At 39.2% G+C, this 27980-nt stretch overlaps 1 protein-coding gene across 2 annotated transcripts in view; it reads left to right on the top strand.

Moving 5' to 3' along the window:
- atrx (ATRX chromatin remodeler) overlaps positions 1-27113 on the top strand; it is a 67667-nt gene extending 40554 nt beyond the window's left edge. For both annotated transcript variants that reach the window (XM_073854022.1, XM_073854021.1), the window contains exons 19-35: positions 837-1012; positions 1320-1457; positions 1816-1991; positions 2119-2236; positions 3947-4077; positions 6699-6793; positions 6888-7024; positions 7650-7803; positions 7894-7994; positions 10395-10503; positions 10712-10889; positions 10974-11165; positions 19394-19543; positions 22300-22413; positions 22649-22744; positions 23491-23619; positions 25900-27113. In XM_073854022.1, the coding sequence (XP_073710123.1) occupies positions 837-1012; positions 1320-1457; positions 1816-1991; positions 2119-2236; positions 3947-4077; positions 6699-6793; positions 6888-7024; positions 7650-7803; positions 7894-7994; positions 10395-10503; positions 10712-10889; positions 10974-11165; positions 19394-19543; positions 22300-22413; positions 22649-22744; positions 23491-23619; positions 25900-26124 (2419 nt within the window). In that variant the 3' untranslated portion in view covers positions 26125-27113. The remainder of the gene's footprint in view (positions 1-836; positions 1013-1319; positions 1458-1815; positions 1992-2118; positions 2237-3946; positions 4078-6698; positions 6794-6887; positions 7025-7649; positions 7804-7893; positions 7995-10394; positions 10504-10711; positions 10890-10973; positions 11166-19393; positions 19544-22299; positions 22414-22648; positions 22745-23490; positions 23620-25899) is intronic.
- The last annotated feature ends 867 nt before the right edge of the window (positions 27114-27980 follow it).

The following is a 27980-nucleotide window of genomic DNA, read 5'->3' as shown; positions in this document are numbered from 1 at the left end:
AGAAAAACTTGCTCCACACACAAAACTCAGATAAGAACTCAGACTCAAACTCCCATAAGAAATCAGATAAGAACTCCGGGTGTGTTCTTAGGGAGGAAAAGGTCACACCTTAAAGATGTATCTAACCCAATCAGAAGTCATACTTTTAGAGGGAAAGTTAACTGTCTTCCAACATGCTGTTTTTTATATGAAATTCAATTTATAATATTAATATGAATAAGTGTTTTCAAACCATAATCCATATTATCATTCAGGAAATCATAAATGGAACACATAGATACCAAACATGGTCTAGATATGATTTGAATTAAGTAATACTAAACATTCATTTAAACTAGTTAATATACTGATAAAACATAAACGCCAAGAACATAATCCATGATGAGTTTAGAAATATTTGATTAAGACATTCTCCTTATACATTTATAAGTGAATACATCCATGAGTATATAGAAAGTTTCTCTGTGTGTCTCAACATCTCCCACATTCTTTTGTGGTCGTAAAACTTTAATCTTGATGTGTTGCCATAGTGGCCAGAGGCCTGGTTCTGCTTTTGAGTGTTAAAAGCAGTTTGGGGGGGTAGCGTTAGAGACCCCTGGCCCCTGGCTTGCTGGTTGGGTGAGGGTCTTGTGGTTATATTTATAAAATATAAGTAGTTATTGTGTCTGATCTGGCTCAGTGGTTACAAGAACAATAGTCTCATTTTCCAAAATTGATGATACGTTTCATCACGTGTGTGTGTGTGTGTGTGTGTGTGTGTGTGTGTGTGTGTGTGTGTGTGTGTTGAGATTTTTGCTATGTATGTGATTCACGGGTGTGTGTTTTGTGTTTCTGGTGACTGAGCTGGCCACAGTGAAAAGACCTCAGGAGAGAGCATACGCTTTACAGCGCTGGCAGGAGGACGGTGGTGTCATGATCATTGGTTATGAGATGTACCGCAACCTCACGCAGGGCCGAAACATCAAGAGCAAGAAACTGAAAGAAACCTTTCAGAAAACTTTAGTTGATCCAGGTAAAGTGACTGCATTAGAGGTTTTCTCTGGTCGTCTGGTTCTATGTGACCCGTGCTGGCAAAATGAGGGGTAATGTGCACTGTCTAATTTTGAGTTACGGCCAAACGAAAGTATAAATCTCAATTTTGGTCGAAATGGAGGTTTTCATAAAAATAAGTCTAGGAAATTGCTCTTTGTTAATGCAACTTCATCTTCATCCATTGGTCACACATGACTGGTGAAATTGTGAAAATGAAGTGGCCTGAAAATGTTAGAAATCTGTATGCCAGCAGGTCAACTAGCTGATGGTAATGTTTTGATCCACAGGTCCAGATTTTGTGATCTGTGATGAAGGTCACATTTTGAAGAACGAAGCTTCTGCCGTTTCTAAAGCCATGAACTCCATCAGGACTCGACGTCGGGTGGTGCTGACAGGAACTCCGCTGCAGAACAACCTCATCGAGTGTGAGTGACTCATTACATCATCACTACCTCAACAAGAAAATTCATAGACAAAATATGTTTAAAAATTAAACCTCTGAGAATCTAAGGCAAGACGGTTTTAGAATAGCGGTATAACTGTAAAACTATCTGCGTAAGGGTTGCAAAAATGTTTTTAAGCAATTCTTAATCTTGACTCGCTTTTGGTCATCAGTATAAACTCTGGTCCACAATTGTAATTGTGCATTTTATCAGTATGTATACCAGCCAATAGCTGTATGTGTGTTTCATCCAGAGCTAATGCCTCATGATTGTAAATCTCAAACAATACCTTTAGGTATGTATGTTTGTATGTTAGTGAAGAGTTTGCTCTCTGTCTTAGATCACTGCATGGTGACCTTCATCAAAGAGAACCTGTTGGGTTCTGTGAAAGAGTTTAGAAACCGATTCATTAACCCCATCCAGAACGGTCAGTGTGCCGACTCCACCCCCACTGACGTCCGTGTGATGAAAAAACGGGCTCACATCCTCTATGAGATGCTGGCAGGATGTGTACAGGTGAGCCAAATGAACGATTGAGAACTGAAATGTCACGCTGTGATATATATATATATCTATTTAGTGCCTAGTGATGTCACATTTTTCACATTTGAGATGTAATTTTGTTTTTATTTTTTGTCCACAGAGAAGGGACTATACAGCCCTTACAAAATTTCTGCCACCAAAACATGAGTATGTGTTGGCGGTACGGTTAACACCGATTCAGTGCAAGCTGTATCGATACTACCTGGAGCACTTTACAAGTACGAATCTCCTCTTGATTTATTCTCTGTTCACTCATTACATTTTATTTTATTTTAAAGAGAAAAGTGTTTTACATTTAATCTTCAAAATGTAAGAATTAAAAGCACTTGTGAATTGAAGTTCTGTTCTGCTGTTGAAGGGCTGTTTGGGTCAGCAATAATGAATGAGACGTGGTCCGGGAACCCTATGCCCATTTTCTCGTATTTGAGGCGTGGTTTACGAATGCCCAGAGCCATTTATTGGGCGCTACAAATGTCTATTAAATGCGTCTGTATGTAGCTCGTAGCCAATTGGTGTGTCGCATAGACGTGTTCATCATCTTGCTGCCCCCTCCCCGTTCTGTGATTGGTTCCCTATTTCAGGGGCAAAATAGGTCCAAAGTTTCCATGCTAGACTTGCAGCGTGAAATAAAATTTTAAGGATGCACCAGCGGAAAAAAGCTCGCGTTCATTGTGGGTTTTTTTTCATGGATGCTGAAGCGACATGGATAAATCTTTGCCTGTTGTGCATGTGGTGCATTCATACTGGCTATGTGTGTCGCAAAACTACTCTTGAGATAGATTATACCTGTCTAGATTTATAAAAAATAATTCAGACCAATTAAACATTTTTAAAGAGATTGCTGCATTTTTTGTCAGAACCTCTCGTAAATTGTTATTTTGTTCAGTTGGCATTCAGAATGGTGGGATAATTGTGATCTTCATTTTTTCCAGATTTGTAAGCCCTAGGAAGCAACATAACGCCCAATATCAGTATTACAGCCTTGTTCACAAACCTGTCAGTTCCTGATGGATCCTACATTATATTTCATGCTAAAAATTCAGCACTACTCAGAAATATTTCATTGTAGAAGTGAAAAGTGTCATTTTGTGTTGTTTTAATTACAAACTCATGTACATGTTGAATGAACACCAGCAGTCTCTGTTTTCCTGGGCTGAAACGCTGAAATGGGAGTTTTTGTCTGAAAGGTGAATGCAGTTTTTTCCTCTATCTTTTCAATGAAGTGGTTTGGTGAATGTGCTCGTACTAAAGAAGCTCTACATTATGAGAGAGAGAGAGAAAGAGAGGCAGCTGGCACCAGGCCGTAGGGCTATCTGAACAAATTCCCACGTCCTTATCTAATGAAGAGCTTTGGGAGATTTTTCCGGCCAGAGGCTCATTAGGGCGACTTTCCTCTGAGCCGCTGCTATGCTACTGTGATGTTGTTGTGACTGACGGTGCGGACCTCCAGAGACCACCAGGCAGTCACTCCTCCCTCCCTCCCTCCTGTCCCTTAATGTTTGTACTTTAGCCCAGGTGGGCCGCTTTACACAAACCATTGTTTCTCACATTCAGAGCTGCTATAGTCTGTGGATAAATCTGTGTTATTGAATAAGGGAGTATTTGGAATAATGTTAATCCTACCATGCTACTCTATATTGCGACGGCACAGTGGCTTAGTGGGTAGCACTGTTGCCTCACAGCAAGAAGGTCCCCAGTTTGAGCCTCGTCTGGTTCAGTAAGTCTTTCTCTGTGAAGTCAATGTGGGTTTACTCTGGGTACTCTGGTTTCCTTCCACAGTCCAAAGTCATGCAGGTTAGGTGAATTAGAGATGCCAAATGGTCGTCGTGTGTAGATTAACTGGTTCTCACCATGAATATAGATGCTGGAATGGTGCTAATAAAAAATAACTTATTGAACTATTCGTTTAAACATCACTCTCTGTACAGATAGCGGTTCCGGATTGGAGGGTGCACGAAGCCGTACAGGGACCAAACTCTTCCAGGATTTCCAGATGCTCAGCAGAATCTGGACTCATCCGTGGTGTCTTCAGTTGGACTATATCAGTAAAGAAAACAAGGTGAGAGGAATAAAGACTGCTCTGAAAACTCACATACAGACTACCAAAGGTTACCACTTGAAAAGTTTATAAGCAAAATGAGGTTTGTAGCCAAATAAAAAATCTTTTTGTCAGAAATAAAGATGGTTGAGTTCAGTTTTTATAATTATGTTTAACAATTTTGTAAGAATAATGAAACACAAGACAGTTGTGAGATAGTAAGTTCATCTGTAAGCAGAGATCTCACATGTTTGATGATTAATATTCATGAGTAAGACTTCGGTTCTATGAGATTTCAGTACAGGTGGGGCTATTTGAAAGAGTGATTGAAATGGTGATTATGTGATAAGTAAAATGCAGAGTTGCTTTGTGAGAACCAAAACATGGTGTACATGGCAAGTAGCTTTTTACACTTGCTATGTTTATGTGGACAAATTTTGCCTAATTTGGAAGGAAATCATTCTGATTGATAAATCCTATCATAGGTTTTACATGAACACTTAAATGGACACTTTAAAATAACCAAAGAGTTTCAATATTTTTTCTATTTAAAACTTGACTCTTCTGTAGTTACATCGTGTACTAAAGCCGCCTTTCCACTGCACACGACATACGGAAACAACAGTCGAAGTTCTCCCCCTAGTAATGAAGTTTCAGTTTAATCGTATATAGGAGAGAAGCTTGTTCCAGCGCAAGAGGCTTCATTGTAATATGTTTATCATGGTGGAATAAATAAATGAACGCAAATGAATGAAACAATAAACAGCTATATAACAAAGATTGCTAATATTTTTTTGGAGAGAACATATAAAGACAAGATTAAAATAATAACGTACACAAATTAAATTAATAATGTATTACTTATCAGTAATCAAAAGTGTTTTTTAAGGATTCAAGTGTTACTAATAAAGTTAAACCAAAAGGATTAATAATTTTCACCTCACACACAGTTTGTGATTGGAATACAATGAAAATCATAACTTCCGGTCGGCATATCGCATGCGGTTTAGTCGCACAAGTTCAAATTTTTTAACGGATCCAACGCTCAAAAACGTCGTTTTTCGTGTGCAGTGGAAAGGCGGCTTAAGACCGACAGAAAATTAAAAGTTGTAATATTTTTAGTCCGATATGGCTAGGAACTATACTCTCATTCTGGCGTAATAATCAAGGACTTTGCTGCTGTAGTGATATTACACACTGACCGAAAATAGTCCCCTGCCATTGAAAGTAATCAAGGGGACTATTTTCTGGCAGTGCATAATATCACTACGCCTCTACAGCGGTTGGTGTGACCGCAGCATTACAGCCACAGTCTGAATTCAGAGATAAAAGAGTCATTCTATATTTAGGGGTACATTTTGTGTCAGCCAAAAAGTCAGAAAATCTGTATTTTTTGATAAATAAACTAGTTTGTTGAATATTATATTGCCTTAATGTGCTTAATTGTTTATTTGGCAAGCTTAAGCTCTAATGCGTTAATCCTTGTCAGTTGTGTTACAGTTGACGCGTAACACAGTTGACAAGGTAACACAGTTGACATTTCGGGGCAATTTTAGGGCCTTGTGCAAACTGTTGACCTTTGAATTGATAGTACATGACCTTGATTAACTTGTGTTTTTATATTCTTTCTCTACACATTTATATATTACAATATAACACGTGACGCAAGTTCGCTAGAATATGTTGATAACACAGTTGAGGGTAAATTAATCTACTCTTTGTGCAGACAATAATATAGATATTATTATTCCTTACATTTATATACTGCTTTTCTCAGTACTCAAAGCGCTTAACGTATAAACGGGGGATTCTCCTCAACCGCCACCAATGTGCAGCATCCACCTGGATGATGCGATGGCAGCCATATTGCGCCAGAACGCCCACCACACACCAGCTTATTAGTGGAGAGGAGACCGAGTGATATAGCCAAATAGTATGAGGGATGATTAGTAGGCCAATGGGCAAGTTTGGCCAGGATGCCGGGGCACACCCCTACTCTTTTCGAAGGACATCCTGGGATTTTTAATGACCACAGAGAGTCAAATATTGAAAATAAAATATTGAAGAGGAGAAGTTACCACACTGTCTTTTAATTTCCCTCTATAAAAGGAAAAAACATCCCTTGATGTTGCACTTGTGAGTTTGGAACAAACCATTGCTGATTTATATGGGGTTTTATCGAGAGTAACCCAGTTGACACGGATTTCTCGGACATACACTAAATGGATAATTTAATGTAGATGTATGAGCAAAATATAAAAAAAAAAAAAAACCCTTTCTCATAATTTAATGATCATTTTGGACTAATACTTATAAGAAATATATACAGAAATGTATTTTAGAACTCATCTGAAGAACAAAACCTCGGACAGCACAAAAACTGCAAATTCCAGCATAGAATATGCCAATTTTGCAAGATAAAAAATGGGTATCTGTTGGATTTTTGTATAAAAGGAATTAGAAAAAAGGCCCTAATATAAAAGTGATCATTGCTTGATCATTCATTGGTTCACAGCACAATAATCATCCATGGAAATGAATTATCGAATGACTCATAAATGAAACCAGGGAGTTATTTTGATGATTTAACCAAATTTGGATGTGCTGAACAGTCTACTGTCACTTTTCCTGCTCACTAACAGGGATACTTTGATGAGGACAGTATGGAGGAGTTCATCGCCTCAGAGACGGAGGAGTCATCCATGAGTTTGTCCTCTGAAGACGAGAAGCCCAAAAGGTTCGACTCTCTCGCGCTCTGTCTGTCTGGTTTGTAATTGGTCTGTTTGATGGCTCATGTGACTGATCTGATGGCTCATGATGATGACACACAGGAAGAAGAGACGTGGCAGAGGGAAACAGCAGAGCTCGGAGAACGACAGCGATGACCTGGAGGTGATTAAAGAGTGGAACACCAGCTCACGAGGAGGAAACCCTGAGGGCAGGAACAGAGCCGAACCTGTCGAGGAGGGTACGCCTTACAAAATTTATGAGGATATCCTATACAACTAGTTTATTCATTGGTCTTATATACTAACCACAGTAGTTTTGTTTATTTATTATTACAAACAATGTAATGAACGTGTAATGTAAATCAGGTAATCGATTCGTGAACCAGCTGTGGTTAATATAAAGATGATATTTGCCATGATGCTGTAAAAACAGACAAGGGTGGCAGTGAAAGGCTAACACAAATAACTTCTCATTAAGTTGCACAGAGAGCGACGATTATCGTCTGAAAATATTTCATTAGTCTTTTATGACATTACAGTTTGTGAACGTTCATGAGTTGTTAAATTTTACAACACATGAGAGAATAATAAAGAAGTGATTAAGATATGATGTCTGTGTCAAAGTAGGTGGAGCTTCAGGTCACACCCATCTATTATTTCATGCGTTTAACAGCCAGTGCAAATTTTGCTGAAAGTTTATGCTGTATCAAACCATATTTTCTGTGGAGTGCATCAGGGCTTTGTCACACAGTACGTGAAAGGGTCATATTGGGACAAATTGTTGTAAATAGGTTGTTGAATGTCTGCTGTCGTATTAATGACAAGGCTAAAATATTGTGTCTCTATGATGGGTGTTTTCCTCAGTTCGGCCCTCATCAAACTCCCGCCCCGGCAGCCCGTCACCGGAGTGGTACAAAGAGTTTGTGACCGAGGCCGACTCTGAAGTGCTGGAGCATTCTGGGAAAATTTCGCTTCTGTTTGAAATCCTGCGCATGGCTGAGGCTGTGGAAGACAAAGTGTGAGTAAAGATAGACTTTGTCTTTGATCGACAGCTCTGTTATATATGTGTTATATATTGATGTGTCTGATGGATCATGTGTGTCATCAGGTTGGTGTTCAGTCAGTCTCTCATCTCTCTGGACCTGATTGAAGATTTTCTAGAGTTGGCAGGCAGAGCCAAAGAGGAAGGCAAACCTTCACCGTACAAAGGTGAGTTATTGAGTCATGTAGGTCATTACTATATAGGTTTGGATCTCCCTGCACATGTCCTGTGACATCATAAACTTGTGTTGTCTATATTTGTTTACTTTGTCAAAAATTCACAATTTCTTCAAGCGTGTCTTATTGTGAACATTAATTTAATTCGAATTTACTGTATAGTTTTTTTTTTAATGCACAATAGCTGCGTTTCCATTACTGTATTTTCCGAACTATAAGTCACACTTTTTTCATGGTTTGGGGGGACCTGGAACTTCAGACAGGTGCGACTTGTACATCAAAATGATTTCACATGAACCAATAGCAATTTTGGGAGTACTTCAACTCGCCTGAAAAGTCCGCTCCCCTTCTCCCTCTCATAATGGGAGAGGGAGGGTGTTACTGCGCCGAGTCGAAGTACTCCCAAAAGTGCTATTACGCCATACAATATAGTTCCTCTTTTAATCCGCTTAGAAAAGCGCTACGTTTTATTTTTTTATCATTTTCTAAATAAACCCAACGTATAGTCCACTGCGACTTATAAATGTTTTTTCCTCTTCAAAACACATTTTTGACTGATGCGACCTATACTCCAGAGCGACTTATAGTCCGGAAAATACGGAATGAAATTGCGCATATTGATCAAATTTTCGCAAAAACTCCCATATATCACAAAAAAGTACGCTCGCATTAGGTGGTTTTCAGGCAATTCGGTAAAGGTATATTCCGCAATGGAAACAGTTTATTTGCATTTTCAAGTCACCTGATGCATGTACGTCACATAATTATTATTTGAAGATGACACGGTATGTATTAAAACCTCCCAGAAACACCTCAATATGTGCCTGCTCCAAAGTATAAGAGGCTTTCTTTGCCAATAATGTCTAAACAATAATGTTGCCAATAATGTTAAAACCATGTAATATTCCCTCCTATACGTTGCCACTTCTAACTATAAGAAGCTTTTCTTGGCATTAAAGGATACATAACATAAAAACCTGTCTTTTTTCATGTTTAAGTGCTATAATTGGGTCCCTATAATTGCTTCCATAAACCTAGAAAATGTGAATAAGAACAACCCAGTAACTTAGTTGTGGTAAACCATTCTCTGCAAGCATGTGAAAAATAGGTAATTGAAATTTGGCTCCCCTTGTGATGTCAGAAGGGGATACTACCGCCCCTTTATCTGTACTATCCACAGCACTGACATTAAGTGCAGAGATCAGCTCATTTGCATTTTAAACGACACACCCAAAAACAGCGCATTTTGCTCACACCTACAAAGTGACAATTTAATATGCTGTAATAAATTATCTATATGGTATTTTGTGCTAAAACTTCACATATGTCTGGGGACACCAAAGATTTATTTGACATCTTAAAAAAGTCTTGTAAAATGTACTCTTTAATGTTTGGATGATACATCTCCTTTGGTTAAAAATAATGCCTTGTGCGGTGGATGTGATATTAGTAAACATACTAACATCAGTCGACGTGATGTTTGGAATAATTTATCGCGAGAGGAAAAAACACGTTATAGCCGCATATCATCGGTTAATGTAAACATGGTCATTTCACAATAGTCGACATTTAGAAAATAATCCAAAAGTTTTGCGCAAATCTGCGATAAACAGAAAATACATATTTATCTCATAAAATAATGTTGTTAGTATACTTTATCATTTATTCCAAAGGAAAAATAATAAAGCTAACTATTGGTCTTGATAACCAATAGCTAAAAGATGGGCATTGCTACTTTTGTCATTCTCGATGGACAAAAGCAGATACCAGCTGACTTTATTTGAATTCTGTTTCACATTGACTTTAAATGGTCTGTTGTATGTTTATGAATAATTCTTTGGTTTCGTTTGAAACATATTTGCCGTAAATTAAACAAGTACGCAAATAATAAACACCAGTATACAGCGTTTGTCCAGCGGACTTTTTTCGATTGGTTTCGTCCTGCTTGTTCAAACTGTGTGTTGAGGTGAAACCTGAGGGTTTATCTGTGCACACATCTGACTCAGATCTGGGTTAAGTGGCCGCAGACGCATGTAAACACTGTGAAGTCTGTGGAATAAGGTCATGTTTCGAATTAAACCTGCTAGCAGCTGTTTTTGTTTTCATTTTAAAAATGATTAGACCTTGACTTTTTATTCCACAAAAAAAATGTCCGCTTAAGGCTTTGCAGTTTGTAATGAAAAGATCACAGAAGAGTAATTGGAAACATACCCAAATGTTAGTTAGGAACACGATTGTGGGAGGCCGCAATATTAAAATACTTGAATATGCCACCTATCTCGTGTGCATGCTCTCTTTGAGCTCACCGTATATGTACAGTAAACCCGTTTCCAGACCTCTTCTGTTTCTGTGAGAAACCTGTGGCATAACGGCTTGTTTTCTGTTTTAAAGGTGAAGGCAAGTGGTTCAGAAACCTCGACTACTACCGACTGGACGGTTCCACTAATGCCATGACCAGAAAGAAATGGGCAGAAGACTTTAACGACACCAGTAATACTCGGTACGCACAAATCCTCTTGAAGTAGCGAGCAGCTGTCAAAGACACTTAGCCTGTTCTCCATCTCAAGTGCTCGGTGATTTCAGTATGACTAAGATTTCCAAACCTCAAAACCAAACGTTTGGCACTAAAGCTTAAAAAAGAAAAAAGCGATGAAACCTCTCCTCACCCTTGAATGAGAGTTTAGCTCTTGTTTTCTTGCTTTCCACAGGGGTCGATTGTTCCTCATCTCAACCAGAGCTGGCTCTCTTGGGATCAACTTGGTGGCTGCAAACAGGGTCATAATTTTCGATGCCTCATGGAACCCATCTTACGACATTCAGAGTATTTTCAGGGTCTATCGCTTCGGTCAAGTTAAGACGGTGTTTGTCTACAGATTTTTGGCTCAGGTGAGAAACTAAATTTATGTGTGTTTAGAAGCCCTGTCAGATTTGGGTTGCAGATGAGCGTGGCCTAAGACGTTTTTCCTACAGGGAACCATGGAGGAGAAGATCTATGACCGACAGGTGGCCAAACAGTCGCTGTCTTTCCGAGTCGTAGACCAGCAACAGATCGAACGTCACTTTACGATGAACGAGCTGACTGAGCTGTACTCGTTTGAGCCCGACCAGCTGGACGATCCTTCTGAGAAGAAGAGCAAGAGAGCCACGCCCATGCTGCCCAAGGTAAAATTAGCATTTGTTCTTCTCAGAAAACATCTTTTGTTGAAAGTCGAATGCGCCGGACCTGTGTTCTGGGCATTTTATTTTTGAACTTTACCCCGGGAGGGGCTTTATTTATCCTGTTATTTACTCCTGCGGCTGGCCTGAAAGTCATTTATTGAAGGAACGGTTCTCAGCTCTCATCTCTTAATAGCACCGTCCCCTTCATCTCTGAGCGCAGGTGCGCAGTCATTGAAGAAACAACCCCTGGAGATTTTACAACATCCCGCTGGCCTTCAATTGTTCATTCGTACACGACAGCTATGAGCAGCTGCCTCTGTTTACTCTTATTTACAGCAGAGCACCACAGAGGGCTTGTTTTGGGGGGTTAAAGAGACCTCCCTCCACGTCTCGGCTGAAGTCTCCTCGTGAAGTTCATTTTGGACGTCTTATGTCCCATCTTTCAGTGTTTAAGGTGCATGTCGTTTGTTTATCAAGTTTTAAATCAGAGATTCAGATGAGCATAGGGCTTGATAGACGTTTGGTCATATATAGCTGTCATGGATAAAATCTAGTCACTGTAATATGAAGATAAGTCAGGTATCTCTCAAAACCTGGAGTCATATTTCTAATTTAGAGGTCTTCTCGGGTCCAAAGAAATGTACCCGACACGAAATGACCCGAATCACTTTATACCCGAACCCGACGTGCATAAATACGTTGTTTTTTTGTTTTTTTTTTAAAAGAAAAACCAGACACGAGAAAATTAGACTCGGGTCCGACCCGAACCAGTGGCTTTTTTTTACCCGATTGGACCCGAATGTAAACGAATGTAAAACTGCTCCATTTGTTTTACTTTGTTATCTGACGACGACATCAAGGTAATCGCTAAAATGTAGGCTACATTTAAAATTGACTGCCATGTTTGTCTCAATGAAAACTAACATACCGCCAGCCACACAGTGTCGCAAGCGCTCTTGGCAAACAGATGAGAGGTTTGAAAAGGACATTGACGCACACATGCAAGAGAGTTCGGGTCTGCGGGTCCGTTCGGCAAAAACGCATTCATTTTAAATTACCCGAGACCCGATGCCGCTATTATTATTCCTGACCCGTGTCTAAGGCACTCGTGAAACTTTTAGACCCGAACCTGATCGGGTTTCGGGTCGGACCTCTGGTTTTCGGATCTATGTGGATCAGTGAAGACCTCTACTCTAATTCTCACTACAGGGCTCAAAATAATTTTTTTAGGTTGAACCGATGCTACCAAATTTAAAAATAAGGAGCATCACAGCTTTATCATCCTGAAGATTAAAAGCTTGATCCTAAATGATTTGCCCCACTGGACTTGCTTGGCCTTTTTTTTAACAAGCTCTTATGCTGAAAACATGTACATTCATGGGGATTTATGTTATTTTAAATTATTTATTTTGAAATGCAGTTTATTATCCCATTTTTTCTGCTTGAATTTTTCTGGATTATTTATTTTTTACTTTTTCAGTTTCTTTAATGGTTAATTACATTGCACTTATCAAACAGCATGTTTAATAAACTGAATTAAAAAAATGTAAAAATTCATATTTTCTATAAATAACCAAATAGAAACAAAGTAATTAATTTTCATCAAAACATTGCATTTCACAAATATAACAAAACTGTTTAAATTAAAAATGAAAGCACAAATTTTTAATTACATCTAACTTAAAGATAAGCCAGGAAAAACAGTACTCTCTTCAATGCAGATATATAAACAGGCAATATTTGTTTTCGATTATAATTAGCTTGTTTAAAAGTAGACATTTCAGGCTTTCTTTGGATATCTGTTATGTTTGTGTGACGAGTATTCGAGGAGTTTCAATTGATTTTTGGAACGTGTTTTGACAGACAGCTGGCGGAGACAGAAATGTCTGGATGCGCACCCTGTTTATTTTCTTTATTTGACAAAAACACAAAGATCTCTTGTTATTGTGAATGTACACTAATTAAAGAGGACCCTTCACAGTTTCAAATGATGTCAAACACGTAAGTGCATTATTAATAATGATTGGGTATTTTAAGTTGATTCTGCTATGATAAGGAGAAAACGTGGTGTCGCGTTTTTGGACCCCTGGGGGTTAATCTTTAATTACATCTTTAACTACATCTAAAAACTTTATTACATCTAACTGACTTTTATTTTGATGGGTTGTCAGTGTGTATTTGACAATTGCATTTCAAAATCCCTGTGAACTCTTGACAGTAGCTCTAAATATGAACTTCATGTATTTTCGTCCTCGGATGTCAAAATCATTAACGAGTAGCATAGGTTGCTAACGCATATTTTGCATCATGAAGTAGACTCTGACTAAGCCCGTAATATTTAATGTGCACGTCCGGTGTGCAATACCTGCGAGTTGTCCTACAGTTGACGCTGCGCTTCTCGCCCAGTATGCGACCCCTTGTGTAATGTGTCTGCACGTCAACATCTTTGCTGAAAAATCTATGTTGCGTTTCATGAATTCTGCCAGCAAACAGGTATTTCTGAATGGCCTGAGGCCTGTCAAATGCAGATGTATAAAAGTGTTTGATAAATATATAAAAAGTGTGGAAAACATTTTGTCAATATCATTATCTCATTTTGGACAGAATCCATTAAGAGTCTGATATAAAACGCTCATTAACAAGAAAACATATAAGATGCACTTAGAGGGTTTTGCATCTGAACTCTTCAGTTGTATAAAAATGAAAAAAATTTAATTATACATTATTATGAACTTTGATCTAACGATGGCAACTATTCCCAGACTTTTTCCTCCTTACTGCCCTGTAACTTTCCTTTAGTGTTTCTGAGAAGATAACAACCCCCCACACACACACACACACACACACACATACAGACTGTTACTGAACCTGCAGCAGCTCACCCAAACATCATACCCTCATGAAGGCCATCTGTTACGCTGATTCACTGCTTTGTCTCTGAAGTTTTCAAAGAAGCGGCATAAACCTCCCCTGACTTGATGAACAGTCATTATTACAAACCCCCTTAAAGCCGCCGTCGCTCTTCAGAGAAACTAATTGGAGACAAAGGAAGCCGATGGACTTCCACTCTAATGACAAAGAAGGATGCTGTGGGCCGGACGCGAGAGCCACCCAGCTTGGGGTCTGGCCCTGCCTCGGGCTTCCAGGAGGCCCCTTTAAAGAGGCGAGACCCAGGTCAGCATGACTTGACACGGTCGGGCCGCTTCGTGCACTTCCTGACAGTGGTCCGGTGGTGGGAAAGGGGTAATTTGCTTTCGTTGTGGGTTCCCTGCTGACTGGGTTTTGTTGAGTTGGCTGTAGTCGGGTAATTGGGTGCAGAAACTCTTCTTAATAAGTCTTCCAGATGTTTCCTTAAATGAGTGCTTGCCTGAAGGTGTGAACCAGAGTAGACAGTACACTGCTAACATACTTTACTGCTCGACTGATAAGTAATGAATATGGTCAACTTAATTCTTCCAGTTATCATTTGGATTTTCATTAAAAAAAGAGGCCTGCAGTGCTTAGCAAATTTATTAGACCACCACCCAAATATAGGGTTTGTCCTACAGCTGCTGCTTCGTTTGTGGGTTTACTCATAGATATACATAATTAAGGCTAGATGTCTCGTCCGATGGAGGTTGACGTCCGCACCTGGCGGCCATCTTGTCACAGTTGGCTTGCTCGTAACATAATGTTTCAATGGTGCATGTACTTTCTAAATAACCATAACTTGCTCAATTTTCTACTGATTTTTCAAGTTGTTTGGTTTGTTATAAATGTCAGAGATGTACTTATGATACTGAATACTTAGGAATAATGGTCATGAAAAATGTTCATAGATACAGCATTTTAGCCACGTTAATAACATAAGAAACCAAACAATTTTTAAATCTATCAAGATTTCGGCTAGATAAGAGGATTTTTGTTCATGCAGATCACTCACCTTCCATCAGGTACCACAGTGCCGATTGGAAAGCTTGCCTGTAACAAGATGGCCGCCAGTGATGACGTTAGAGATTTGGCCGTAAGACATCTAGCCTTTTATTATGTATATCTATGAGTTTACTGGCCAAGCTGCTGCTTCTGCGGCTATTGCACTGCTACTCTGGGTTACACATGTGGATACTGCCTATTAGTGGGCGACAATGCAGAAGTTTATATGAAAATCAACACAGAGCCTCCGGCATTAAGGCTATGCTGTAGGACTTACGCACAACTATGAGCCCTTAAGAGATTTGGATTTATAAATACCCATGTGCCTTGTGTCCGCACACCTTTTTTCTGACCCAGACAGGTGGACAAGCATTATTGTTTAGCCCTAGCAAGGTCATGCCTCCCTGACATACACCTGACATCCAGCTTTATGCCAAATATCAAGAGGTTTGCAGACCCAGACTGTTTACATCAGGGCACTGAGGTTATGTGTATAATTTATGTGCAGCTGTCGAGTAAGTTTTGCCTGGCTAAGGTTAGGTATTACAAATATCTCAATCTTTCACATTCCTTTAGTCTTTTTCCCTGGACCGCTTTGATTTCTATGGTTTGTGCACCTGTGCGTCAAACCGTTGTCTTGTGAAATGCAAGTGTTAAGCTGTTCCTTCATAACTGGTAGTTTAGCTTGATCATATCTACATGCCAGTGTTTTATGCAGACCCCTTTTGCTTTTCTGTGCCTGTACCGTGCTCTTCACACCCTCCCTGCTGAATGGTGAACGGCAGCGATTTATAGTCGTGTTAATGAGAGGAATAAAACGACGTCAGTGAATATGGTATGCATTCATTATAAGGTGCTCTGATCAGCAACCGTTGGAGGCAGGACATGCCGGTTCATCTGGGATTGTGTCTTAAGTAGATTGGCTTTGTTTGCCAAGTCATAAATGTATGTAGTTAAGCAGAGCTCTTCTAAAGCATTTTATTTGAAAGCTCGGTTTTACCAGCAATGATGTGGGAGCCACGTTGTTTGGATTTTATTTTAAAAGTATTGGAAAAGAGATTGCAAACTTTCAGCTTTTAATTGATAGCCATACAGGATGGATTAAAAAAGAGCAATGAAGTCATAAAAAGTCATGTATTGAGTGCTACCGTTTAGGTAAACTTGTTAAGTGCTATAATTGGGTCCCTAGTGTTCTTTTCAACCTAGAAAAAGATCAACCCAGTAACTAAGTTTTGGTAAACTATTCTCTGCAAGCATCTGAAAAATAGTTAATTGAAATTTGGCTCCCCTTGTGATGTCAGAAGGGGATAATACCACCCCTTAAATTGCACTATCCAACCACAGCACTGTCATTTAGTGCATAGAGAAAGAGAGAGAAAATAATTGACAGCACAACTGAGTTTCAATTTCAACATTTCAACCATTAATGGCGATCAGTGTTTGCATCCGTAATAGCAACATTAAGCTTTGAGTTCGCAGTAGTTACCCACTGTAGAACATTGCTGATGTGTCCAGAATAACCATTTCTACAAACATGAATAAACCATTTAAAAAAATTGCTTGCAATGCAGTTATTTCAGTGGATTGTGATTCATGAGTTTTCCCATCTCAATGGGAGCCCACGAGCAGGTAGACCGTTCCTCACCTGAGGCTGTTTTTAGCCCAGAGGCGGTCTGGCTCAAACCTCCACGCTTTGATCAAAAGCAAAACGTTTCCACCCCCCTGGTTTGAGTTCCTGTGGGATCCCCACTCCTCGTTTCCTTGAGAAAAGAAGAAAAATCTGCACTCTGCTCATTTTTTTCCCTTTCAAGATCGACCTACCTCGCTCCCCCTTTCCTGGGGGTAAAACGATAGCGTTTCCTTAAGCCGTCATTACGCGTTGGGTTAGCTCACAGTATGATAATGCAGGAGTTCTTGTTACCATCATTAGCGTTCCTAGTCGTGTAGGGCAGGTTAAGGAGACGGACGAGACCACCCGCGACGCTCCAGACTGGAGATTTATCAGGAATCCCGGCATTCCCTGCTCCCCCGGAACCCTCCGCTGTCATTTGACCCAGCAGCTCCGTGACCCATTTACTCGGCTTTTAATATCGGACAATGTTCAGATAAGGCCGGGCACGGGTCGCCTCTCTCGTGTTTGAAACGAACGGCTTCATCGTCTAATTGCGTTCACTTTGGAGACCCTCAGATCACACTTCAATCCCTTTATACGTTCTGCACGCTTTTGATCGTCTGTTCCTGTAAACACGAGTAAATGAATGACATCTCGACTGGTTTCTGTATATTCAGTGGAGCTCTTGAGTCATTGGTGGATTCCTCACATGGCAGCTCTCAGCCATGTTTTAATTTAGCTACTTAGCCAGAAATTACGGCCACACATCCAGTCGGGTCTGGCGTGATTGTGCCTGCTCGGGCCACATGTTTTTATTTTCTAGCTATCAAAGCCATTTACTGAGATGTTTCGATGTGAACGGATCTCCGGAGCGGAGCTCTAAGTTACTTTCTGTAATGCAGAAAGAATTCCTCTGATATTTCTACCTGTCTCATTTCTTCTTTTTCTAGAAATAAATCTTCATCTGGTTATTTGCAATTCTCCTTTTAAAAGCATGATGCAATTTTCTCATTTCTATTGCAATTCTTTTTATTTTGTGATTGGTCCCTGAAGGAATGTTCAGGTCCACAGATAATATTTTGTTTAAACCTTCAATTTGTTTAAACATCTACAGTGGTCCAGCGTTGTTCAAAACAGAAAATGTCAATGACTTAACTTTTTTTTTAAATTACTACCGATTTTACAGATTTTTTCCGATTAATTCGAATTTATGTTTTGACACAATTTTAATTTTGTTTAAAACGGGATTTTAAGTAGATGTTCATTACAAACATCATTTCAAAGTGAAAATGAATCGGCAACCGCCCACGCAAAATTTCAACCTCCAAAAAAATTAAGCTGTATTATTTTTCTATGATGACTGAAACCATAACCTCACGTGGCACTTGTACCTGCTGAATTATAGCTGCATATAAAACTGCGCATGTCTGCGCAGACTGCCTCTTTCTCAGTGCAGATGATGCACAGTGAGTGGTCTGAGCAAACATTACAGTAAATCACATATACAAAAAGTTTGTAATGTGAACAGCGTGATCAGAAACGTATGATTCGCAAACTAATGATGACTTATTTGAACAGATTCGTTTTAAAGAACGGTTAAAAAGAAGTCAATCCTAGCATAGATCATCCAAATTATTGACAAATGATTCATGAAAAATCTAATCAAATGTTTAACCTTTATGAATGGTTTAAAGAGAAATAATAGTTAAATTGTTTCATTTAACATGTGATGTGAGATTATGACTGTGCATTTAAACTACAAACAAATACAACAAAACATAAAAATCCCTGAACGTAAGTTTTAGGTCTAGTTTTCACATTTAGGCTACCGTTATATTTCTAAACAATGCCTAATTTCTGCATAGATTTAAAAAAAAGTGAATTCATTTGTTGATAACTCTCCTTTAGTGCACTTGGATTAGAACTTTAGTTTCTTTAACCAGATGTTCTTGCGTCTTATGTTATTGGAAAGAGAATGTTACTGCAGTATTGTTGTAGTTATGTTTTCAGTTAACAAGTAAAACATTTAATAAAATCGTCACATGTTCTGAAAAAAATCTAGATTTTATTTTTTGCCATATCGCCCACACGTTTGCGTTTAAAAACCGTCCAGCCTGTTTTGAAGCTGGAAAATGTCTTTTAGTTGTTGTAGACGAGGATTGTCCGTGACGTTTCTGATTGATTTTGTTTGTATCAGCGCTGTTGTCGCTGTTCAGTCGGGTCATGACGTAACAATCACCCATTTGTCTTCACGTGTTTGGGATCCAGCGGCACGCCGGAGTTGTTTCCAGATCTCGAGGATCTTTGTAATGTAAAGCTAAGGCGAGACAAAGAAAAGCAAACATTTGGCGTGGAATGTAATTCAAGTCAGGTTTGTTGGAGGTCTGTGTGTTGTGAATTGTGCTTCACTCAGGTATTGTTTTCAATAACATTGTTGTCATGGAGAGCAGAGTTACATGAAAGCCTCTGAAGTTATTTTAAATATGTTCTCTCTTATGAGCACATGTTCCTCATAGACCAGCTGCTGGATTTCAGCTTGTCATTCCTGATCGTACACAGCGTTTTCAAATCCGAGTAGGTGAAATAAAGCAGTGAAGGATTAGGGTTTGTGTTTTCTCTGAATGGTGGTCCACAGGCAGATGTGTTTATTTGTTGTTGTGAGCTTTGAAGCGTGGGTCTGTTAACCTCTCTCTCTTTCTCCTCACAGGATCCTATCCTGGCCGAATTGCTCCACAGCTTCAAAGATCACATCGTTGGCTACCACGAGCACGACTCCTTGCTGGACCACAAGGAGGAAGAGGCATTGAGTGAGGAAGACCGTAAAGCGGCTTGGGCTGAGTATGAGGCAGAGAAGAAGGTCTGTAACAACACAAACCCTTTATTTACTCGATATAATACTGACATGCATATCAGTCAACAGATTGTACTTTTGGCACTCACATTAAAGAGGTCATATGCCTGATCACCTTTTCCCCTTCAGTTTGAATGTCATTACAACACATGACTGCAAAAGAACATTCTCTTCAATTACATTGCTACAGTAAATGGCTGTAGCTCAAATAAGCTTCTTCGTGGTTCACAAACCTCTGAATATAAATAAAGCCCACCCCTGGAGAATAGGAGGAGTGAGGCCTTGTTAAGCTACTTTATAGAAGATTTAGCAGTGTCTCTCCCGCTTTGTTCAGCCTTCCTCCACTCCAAAAAATGTTATCATCAACCCTGTGTTGGGTCAAAAGGGACAAACCCAGCCAAAAATGTTGACCCAACCATACTTTGAATTACAACCAACGGGCTGGGTTTATCCTTTTTTTGAACCAATGCAAAGTTAAAAATAACTCTGCATGTAATAGAGTGTAATACAGATACAGAATGTTGATAGGCTGCAACAACTAATCGTTTAAAACGATAATAATCGATTATGAAATTCATTGTCAAATAATTTCATTATGGATTAGTTCTGTGATGCCACATGCTCCCGCACCACCGCCGGACAGCGTGGACACACGTCTGCTTCAAACAGCACCAGCTGTGCATAAATTCAGGCATTTTTTTCTTCATAAAACGCAAGTTGCATGTTTATCAGGCGCTGCTGCTTCTTACCGTGCATCCGGTGGACGCTGACATAAGCAAAAGTGCGAACGAATGCTGGGTAATAAAGGTTTCATTTCAACCTTTAACATAAGTGAGTTTGCATTTGTTTAATTGTTGTTGGGTTTTTATAGGGAGGCACCGATACCACTTTTTTAGAATACGAGTACTTGCATTTCAGTGCTTACCGATACCGAGTACTTAATAAAAAAAAACATGATTTAAATTGACAGGTAACAGCTTTAGTCATATAATTTAACAAAAAAACAAGGGACTAGTTTGGAATAAGAACATTTATTTAAAATGAAAAGCATGTATGCAACATATTACAGAATAAATAATTATAAAAAAAATTAAACAGTGACAGTGCAACTCAAGTATTTTTTTCAGTTTGTTGTAAACTCTGCCTCTTTGGACAACAGCCGGCAAGATTAGCATAGCAATGCTGCTAACGCTGCATTACAAAGGGAAGGAGACCAGAAGCCGTTTTTAATAAACAGATTAAAATGTAAAACTTAAATTCTGGCAAGAAACTAAAATGTAAACTATAAATGACTGACGTTACACTCTGAACGCCTGCAACATATTTCATTGATCATCATTATTGACTGGCTGAGGCGCTACATGCTAAACACTGTTGCGGAATGGAAGCTTGAAATCTTCATAATATAAGCATCTTTGCTGAAAGTGTGCCGCAGCTGAGGTGACAACGGGAAAAGTGCCCTTTGTGTGCTTCTTAGATATAATTACAACAAGCGGTGTATCAATGACTCGGAAAGCAAGGTGAACAACTAGAAAAATAACACATGATGATAATGAAACTTTTATTTTCATGGACTCACGGACTTTCATCGACTGTGCGGAGTGCCCATGTGAGGCGGAATTATATTGTGTTTATTAGTCATTATATTTCATTACGAGATTAAATTGATGATTTTTATCAAAACATCAACTACATTGACTCAATTTACAATCCCACTAGCATGTTATTTAGACAAAATAAAATCTTTTAATTCGCGTGAGGAAGCTGGCATTTTTACGCACACTTTTATGTCATTGGCTATATGCCACAGCTGTAAAGGCTTATTGCACTATTACTTTTAACGATTATTCGATTGATTGATCGTTAATTTAAACAATCATCGAATATGGGAAATTGCATAAATTGACATCCCTAATGTTAATAATCATCAAGGTCTAAAGTTGAAGATTAAAATGAATTTATTAATCTGCAGATACATTTTTTCCCTGTAGACTCATTTTTTTATTATCATCATCTTGACATTTTAAGTTGTTTTACTATTTAAAAAATGCACAAAGTTTTTTATTTACAAGTTAAAATATCAACAGAACAAGTTCACCTGCTTTTCAACATCTCTGTACAGACACAATAAGATCTTATTTCAACAATTTCAGCCGATTTCAGTTTTAAGCAGGCACTTTCAATGATTGGAGAAATACATCGAGATGTGCCGTGTTTTCATTGTTTGTTAGTTGCAACCAGTTTTGAAGAGAGATGAAATGAACGTCTGTGTGTGTGTAGATGATCCTGCAGTCGTTAGGTCTGCGCCGCAGCTGCGGTTACGCTGGCCATCCCTGCGGCACACCTGCTCGTGCCCCATCTCTCTCAGCTGCGGTGTGTTTAGGAGATGCCTGCACCGTAGACCCAATTAAAGGGCAGGAATGGCCACATCTGCCTCAGTAGCTCATTTACTGTATGTACAAACACGCTGACCTTCACGGGAGGACCGCTGTGTTTAGAGCTTAAGACAAACACAGCCTGCTCAGGACCCTAACAGACGTTCACATGGGTGCACAGCAGGATTTTTGGGATAGTCCGGTCATCTGTCGGCCTGGAGTTTTTGTTGGTCTTTGCCAGAACGTAGACAAATCATGTCAGAGAGGCCAAAAGCGATGCTTCGATCGAAGTTTTCTCATCTGTCAGACTGTGAAGATTATTTTTAGTTTGAAATGAAGTTTCTCCGGTTCTGTCCGCCTGATGGACCAGCTGTGCTTTTGTTTCAGGGTCTGACCATGCGTGTCAACCAGCCGTCTTACTCTCAGATGGGCATGGGATCGCCGAACTACTTCCCCTTCAATGTGGCTGCTTTGGCCTCCATGTCCAACCAACAGCTGGAGGTCAGTAATGAGCTCCACGTGCACTTTTCACATTCCTCAAGCCGTCAGATAATTGTGATGTGCGACCTCGGGCACTGACAGTTGGCGTCCCGCTCTGCCAACTGCTATTTATCTACACTATCTCCATTGTGTCTGAGAAAGCAGACGTTCTTAGGTCTACATTTAGAGGCGTCGTTTTCTTCTTCTGATTCGTTTGGTACGATGTCTTTCTCACGCACACGTTTTATTTTTGCAGGATTTACTTAAGCAGGGCAAACAGAAGGTCTTGGAAGCCACCAGTGCTCTAAAGGTGGTACCCAGGGAGCCGTTGGAGGACATCATCGCACAGCTGGTGAGTGACGGCAGAGAAGCCATGTCAGGGGTCACGCTGATCCCTACAGTGAGGTGCTTAAATGGGCAGGCCAAGAACACGCGCCATTACAGCTTTACTTACGTGAGCCGTCATGACCTATTGGTTATGGTTAACGGTTACGGCACATTTTTGCTCAATGGAAAATGAATGGTGCTTGCTGAAGCCCTGTTTGAACTTTGAGCCTAAATTGGGGTTAGGGATATAAACATCAAATCCTGTTCAGATTTGAACAGAAGCCCAACACCATTTGTGCTACGGACCTTAGTGACACCTTTCAAATATCATGAAAATCTGACTTTTTCCGTGTTTAAGTGCTATAATTGGGTCCCCAGTGCTTCTATTAACCAAGAAATGTGAAAAAGATCAACCCAGTAACTTAGTTTTAGTAAACCATTCTCTGAAAGCATGTGGAAAAAATAGCTCATTAAAATGTGTCTCTCCTTGTGATGTCAGAAGGGGATCTTATTATAATAATACCACCCCTTAAACTGCACTATCCAACCACAGCACTGACATTTAGTGCAGAAAGATCAATAATTGATCAATTATCTATATGTTTGCATCTACTCAGAACATCTGAGATTAATATCGCCTTAGAAGCTGGCAGAGCGTTTAAAAGAAAAAAAGAAAGAACAGCCCAGTATTATTCATCTAGCAATGGCCGGCAATTGTTGTTGTTTATGTTGATGTATACAGGGTGTAACAGGTGTGCTTGTTTTTGGCAGTGGAAGGAGAATCCGAATCTACCGGAGGCTCAGATTCAGTCCATGGCTTTGGGGCGACAGGCCAACTGTGAAATGGAGCTTAAACACCGGGAGGCAGTTTACCGTGATGTCCTTGGCAAACAACAAACCGTACGTTTGCTTTTACTCTCTATTTGTGACTTTAGCCTTTAAAACACTGTATATAAGGACTAATGCAATTTAAAATGTTTTAAAATGTCTTTACAGTGAGGTAGATTTTGCTAAAACACTGTTGTTAAAGGAATAGATCACACAGACATTTACTCAAACAGCTTTCTTCAGCTGAACGGGGTTTATACAGTGGCAAGAAAAAGTATGTGAACCCCTAGGAATGAATTTTGTAGCATTTTCCTCCAGCACTGTGAATGTTTAATGGGTGTTTTCAGAAAAAGATATAAGAGACTAGAATTATTTGTGTGTTGTCAGCTTATGCACATTGTGTTTGTCTGTTGTTGTGACCTACATGAGGATCAAATCACATTTTATGGCAAATCACTATTCCTAGGGATTCACATACTTTTTCTTGCCATGTATTCATTAAAAATATTCATTATTTTATCTACATCCCAACAAGCAGTCTTGAGAACTAAGGATATGGAAGTTATTCATGTGCTACCATATTGTTTATTTTTGTATTTTTTTGTATGAGTATTTTTTTATCTGTTGCTCAAAATATACAGGATTTCTATGAGTCTGGAATATCATGGAATTTTAAACTGTCTTTTCCAGACATTGAATGTCAGGGAATTTTATATTTTTATCCAAGTCATGGAATATCAGGGATTTCTGTTTGTTGCTTTAGGTTTCCATTTTTCCAAATGTAATCCGCTTGTTAACTTGTGACGTAAGGAATACCATTTCCAGGTCCAAGCCTTTTGCTGACTACAATTGAAACAGCTGTTTATTGGCACTGTTTATTAATTTCATGCATTGAAGCTACATTTTAATAAACTTAAGGTGTACACTACATTATCCAGGCTCACGGCATGCCGGACATAGATGATGGAAATTCAGCTCTTTAGTCAGATTAAAGTAACCCTGAATATAGTGGATAATGTCAATGACCTAGGAATGCTATTGTATGAATGAATAAATGCAATTAAACCATTTTGACTAATTGCGGTAAAAACTTGATTTCTATACCACTATTTTCTGTTACAAACTTTCACATAGCATCTTTAGTTTATAAAAACATAAAAAATTCTAATCCATCATTTGATTTTCAAAGATTTATTGTAAAAAAAAACTGATTATTTTTTCCACAAAATGCTTGACAAGTTTTTTTCAAAATGCTATAAATGTATTAAATGTGCATTCATCTTTGCCATGTTATATTCATTTAGTTGACTAGTGGTATACACTGATTAAAAAAATAAACATTAATGGCATTAATCAAAACATTTACTTTGTCATATTAAGAATCATTTCCGCTGTTATACTTGGGACGTCGTCGCTTAACATTTTTCAAAACGATTAACTGTCAAATGTTTTGTTCCTGATCGATTTTCGTTGACTTTGAGTAAAATAATGTAAAGTTTTTCATAAGATCACCTGGGGTCAATGTGTTAGCATGACAGAAGCTTGATAATGTCAGGAGAACAACCGTCTTCCGAGTGCCTCTCGCGTGAAAATATTAGATTTTGACGACTTACGTTTCTTTCCCGTCACAGAAAACAACCACAGGTTTATCAATGCCATTAAAGGTGCAGTGTGTATTTTTTAGAAGGACTTTTTTGACAGAAATGCAAAATAATATACAAAACTATATTATCAGGGGTGTATAAAAACCTTACATAATGAACCGTTATGTGTTTATTACCTTAAAATGAGATGTTTTTTATCTACATACACCGAGGGTCCTCTTACATGGAAGTCGGCATTTTGTGCCGCCATGTTTCTACAGAAGCCCTTAACGGACAAATTTTTTTTACTAAGTTGTCTCCGACGATGACCTGTTTGTCCGGTGGTGGCTACCGTAGCTTCTCTATGTTTTTTTAAAAGGGAGGGGTGAGCAGCGGACTGAGCCGTTGGTTGCAATTCACTACCTCACCACTAGATGCTGCTAAAATGTACACACTGCAACTTTAAAGTATTATTTTGTTTTTGTTTGTTTGTTGATCAAGAAGTACAAAGTAGATGAGGAAAACTAGGATTCTGTGTGTATTCAAAGTGCCGCCATTGTTTGTTTACCATGCGTGAAATGGTGCGCTGTGATTTGAGGAGTGGATTGATTGCATTCTGCAGAAAAGGAGGAGTGTCGTTTATTGCGTTTTGGGAAAAAATGGAGAAAAGATGACAGAATAACACGGCAGATATTGGATTTTGCGTAAAATTAAGAATTTCCTTTTAAATACTGACCTGACTAACATCTCTCTTTCGTTTCCTCTCCAGCTGATGATGTACGTGCAGAAAGTGCTTAACAACCGTAAGGTCCAGGAACAGCAGATAGCCATGGCGAGACAGGGTATGCTGCTCAACCAACTGGCCATGCAGAACGGCCTGACGGCACCCATGAGTCAGATGGAGCTTCTCGGTCTGTATCAGCAGCTCGGGGCGCTCCACGGACTCCCGAGCCCTCAGCTGGGCAAGAATCCGGGCCCATCTACGGGTCTGTAAAGATGCTTCGGCCTGGCCAGCCATCCCTCTCTGTGTGCTCGTGGCTGGACACGGACTTTGTTAAAGGTTTTTTTTATGTTGGCAGTTGCCGTCGTTTTTGTGTATTTAAGATTAAGGATATTCTCCCCAAAATGCTTTTAGGCATTGCAAGTTTTTTTCCCTTACATAAGGGCTGTGCATATATAAATAAATCAATTGCAGGATAAGCAGCGAGATTAAAGCGGGACCATAGCAGATTTCTGTTTCGTAACCTTAGAGAAGATTTTGCCCTAGTAAAGACGAAGTCTGCGATCGGTGCCGAGATGCCAGTGCTCCAGAGACACTGTGACGGACACCCCGAACGTAACATCTAGTCAAATGGCCTTATATCAAGCAGCTAATTCTCTTCGGATGTTTTAAACACCCCTTTTCTAAATCTGCTTTTAGGTATTTAAACTTGTCGTTGCTTTTCATGCTATGGAATGTCTGTATTGTTAAAACTGCTTGCTCTGGACTTTTGTAACATCGGACTTTTTCTCGTTGTAGTGTTGCCTAGCATATTGTTGTACTGAGTACTGTTCATGTATTTTTCGTTTTTTTATGATTTTCCCCACGCGAGTGTGGGTTTAAACCTAATCCGATGTCTGGCAGCAGGACGTACAGTAGGTACGGTACATGTTTGTGGAGTTTAAATGAAGTTCAACCTGTTCGGATATTTGCTAACACTTTTCTTATCAGGTTGATGAGCGGCCTGTATTGTTCTCTTCTTTGGCACATCTCCACTTCGGATACTTAAGTAGATGTATTTCATTGTTTTTCAGTGGCGACAGTAAGCCCTTTGGTTCGAGCCACAGGTTGTCACTCAGAAAAATGTAGAGGAACTTTTTGCACTCTTGAAAATGTTTTCATGTTAGCATATACACTGACAGTTTCTGCCATTTAATATGATCTGCTACTTAGTATTTAATATAACAGTTCAATAAAGTGACCAAAAGGACGAGGCTCATGCAGATCTTGTATGATGGTGTGTTTTTCTTCAGTGTTTGTGTTTTGTTTTTGTTTTTTTGTCTTTTCAATTAAAGGTTTTTTTAGACGGTCTGTAGCATTTAATAATTTCGGCACACTTGTGGCCACAGAAAACCAATTTCGTATCAGTACTGTTGATCACATATGGTACATTAGATGGGTCAGCAGCAGGTGTCCAGCACTGAACCTGACATCTGGGTTCGGGCTAAAAATCCAAGCTCTGAGCCCTCTCCTCGTACAGCACATCAAATCTGCTTTCTCATTCCCTATTGATTACATGTTAATACGAACTTGTAAACTACATATGTTGAGGAAAATTGCGCTCGTGTCAGCGTGTACGTTTAATTTTTTAACATTTTTAAAATATAAAAGGCAGATAAACTGAGAATATTCAGGGTGTGATTTGCTGGGGGCATTGGGGGAATTATCCCCCCTCTGGTCTTAATATCCATGCCTCTGATAAATTATTTTTATTCACGTGGGGACAACATTTACCCCCTCATGATTAATGGTCATCAATTGCCCATATAATGGCCTAATATACTTTAATATAAGAAAATATAGCATAGATATAGCCTATTTCAGCATAAAAACAGCCAAATAATAAATGAAAAGGATACCAAGTAGCACATCCTTGTATTTTACAGGATTGTCAAAAAAACAAATGCAATAAATATTTCCATTGAGGATGAGACAGCAGAAACTTAGCGTCGCCGTTAATCGAGGGGAATTCGCAGGATGACACGGGAAAGAAAAAAACTTGTTTCTTAGTCTGACGTCTTGTCTACGTAGGCATATATTGCTTATTAATTATCTTTGGAGTATTTTGTGCGTTGAATTTCTATTAAATA

The sequence above is a fragment of the Misgurnus anguillicaudatus genome, chromosome 16, assembly GCF_027580225.2.
Source record: "Misgurnus anguillicaudatus chromosome 16, ASM2758022v2, whole genome shotgun sequence".
Classification (NCBI taxonomy): domain Eukaryota; kingdom Metazoa; phylum Chordata; class Actinopteri; order Cypriniformes; family Cobitidae; genus Misgurnus; species Misgurnus anguillicaudatus.
This window is presented reverse-complemented; position numbering and strand designations above follow the sequence as displayed.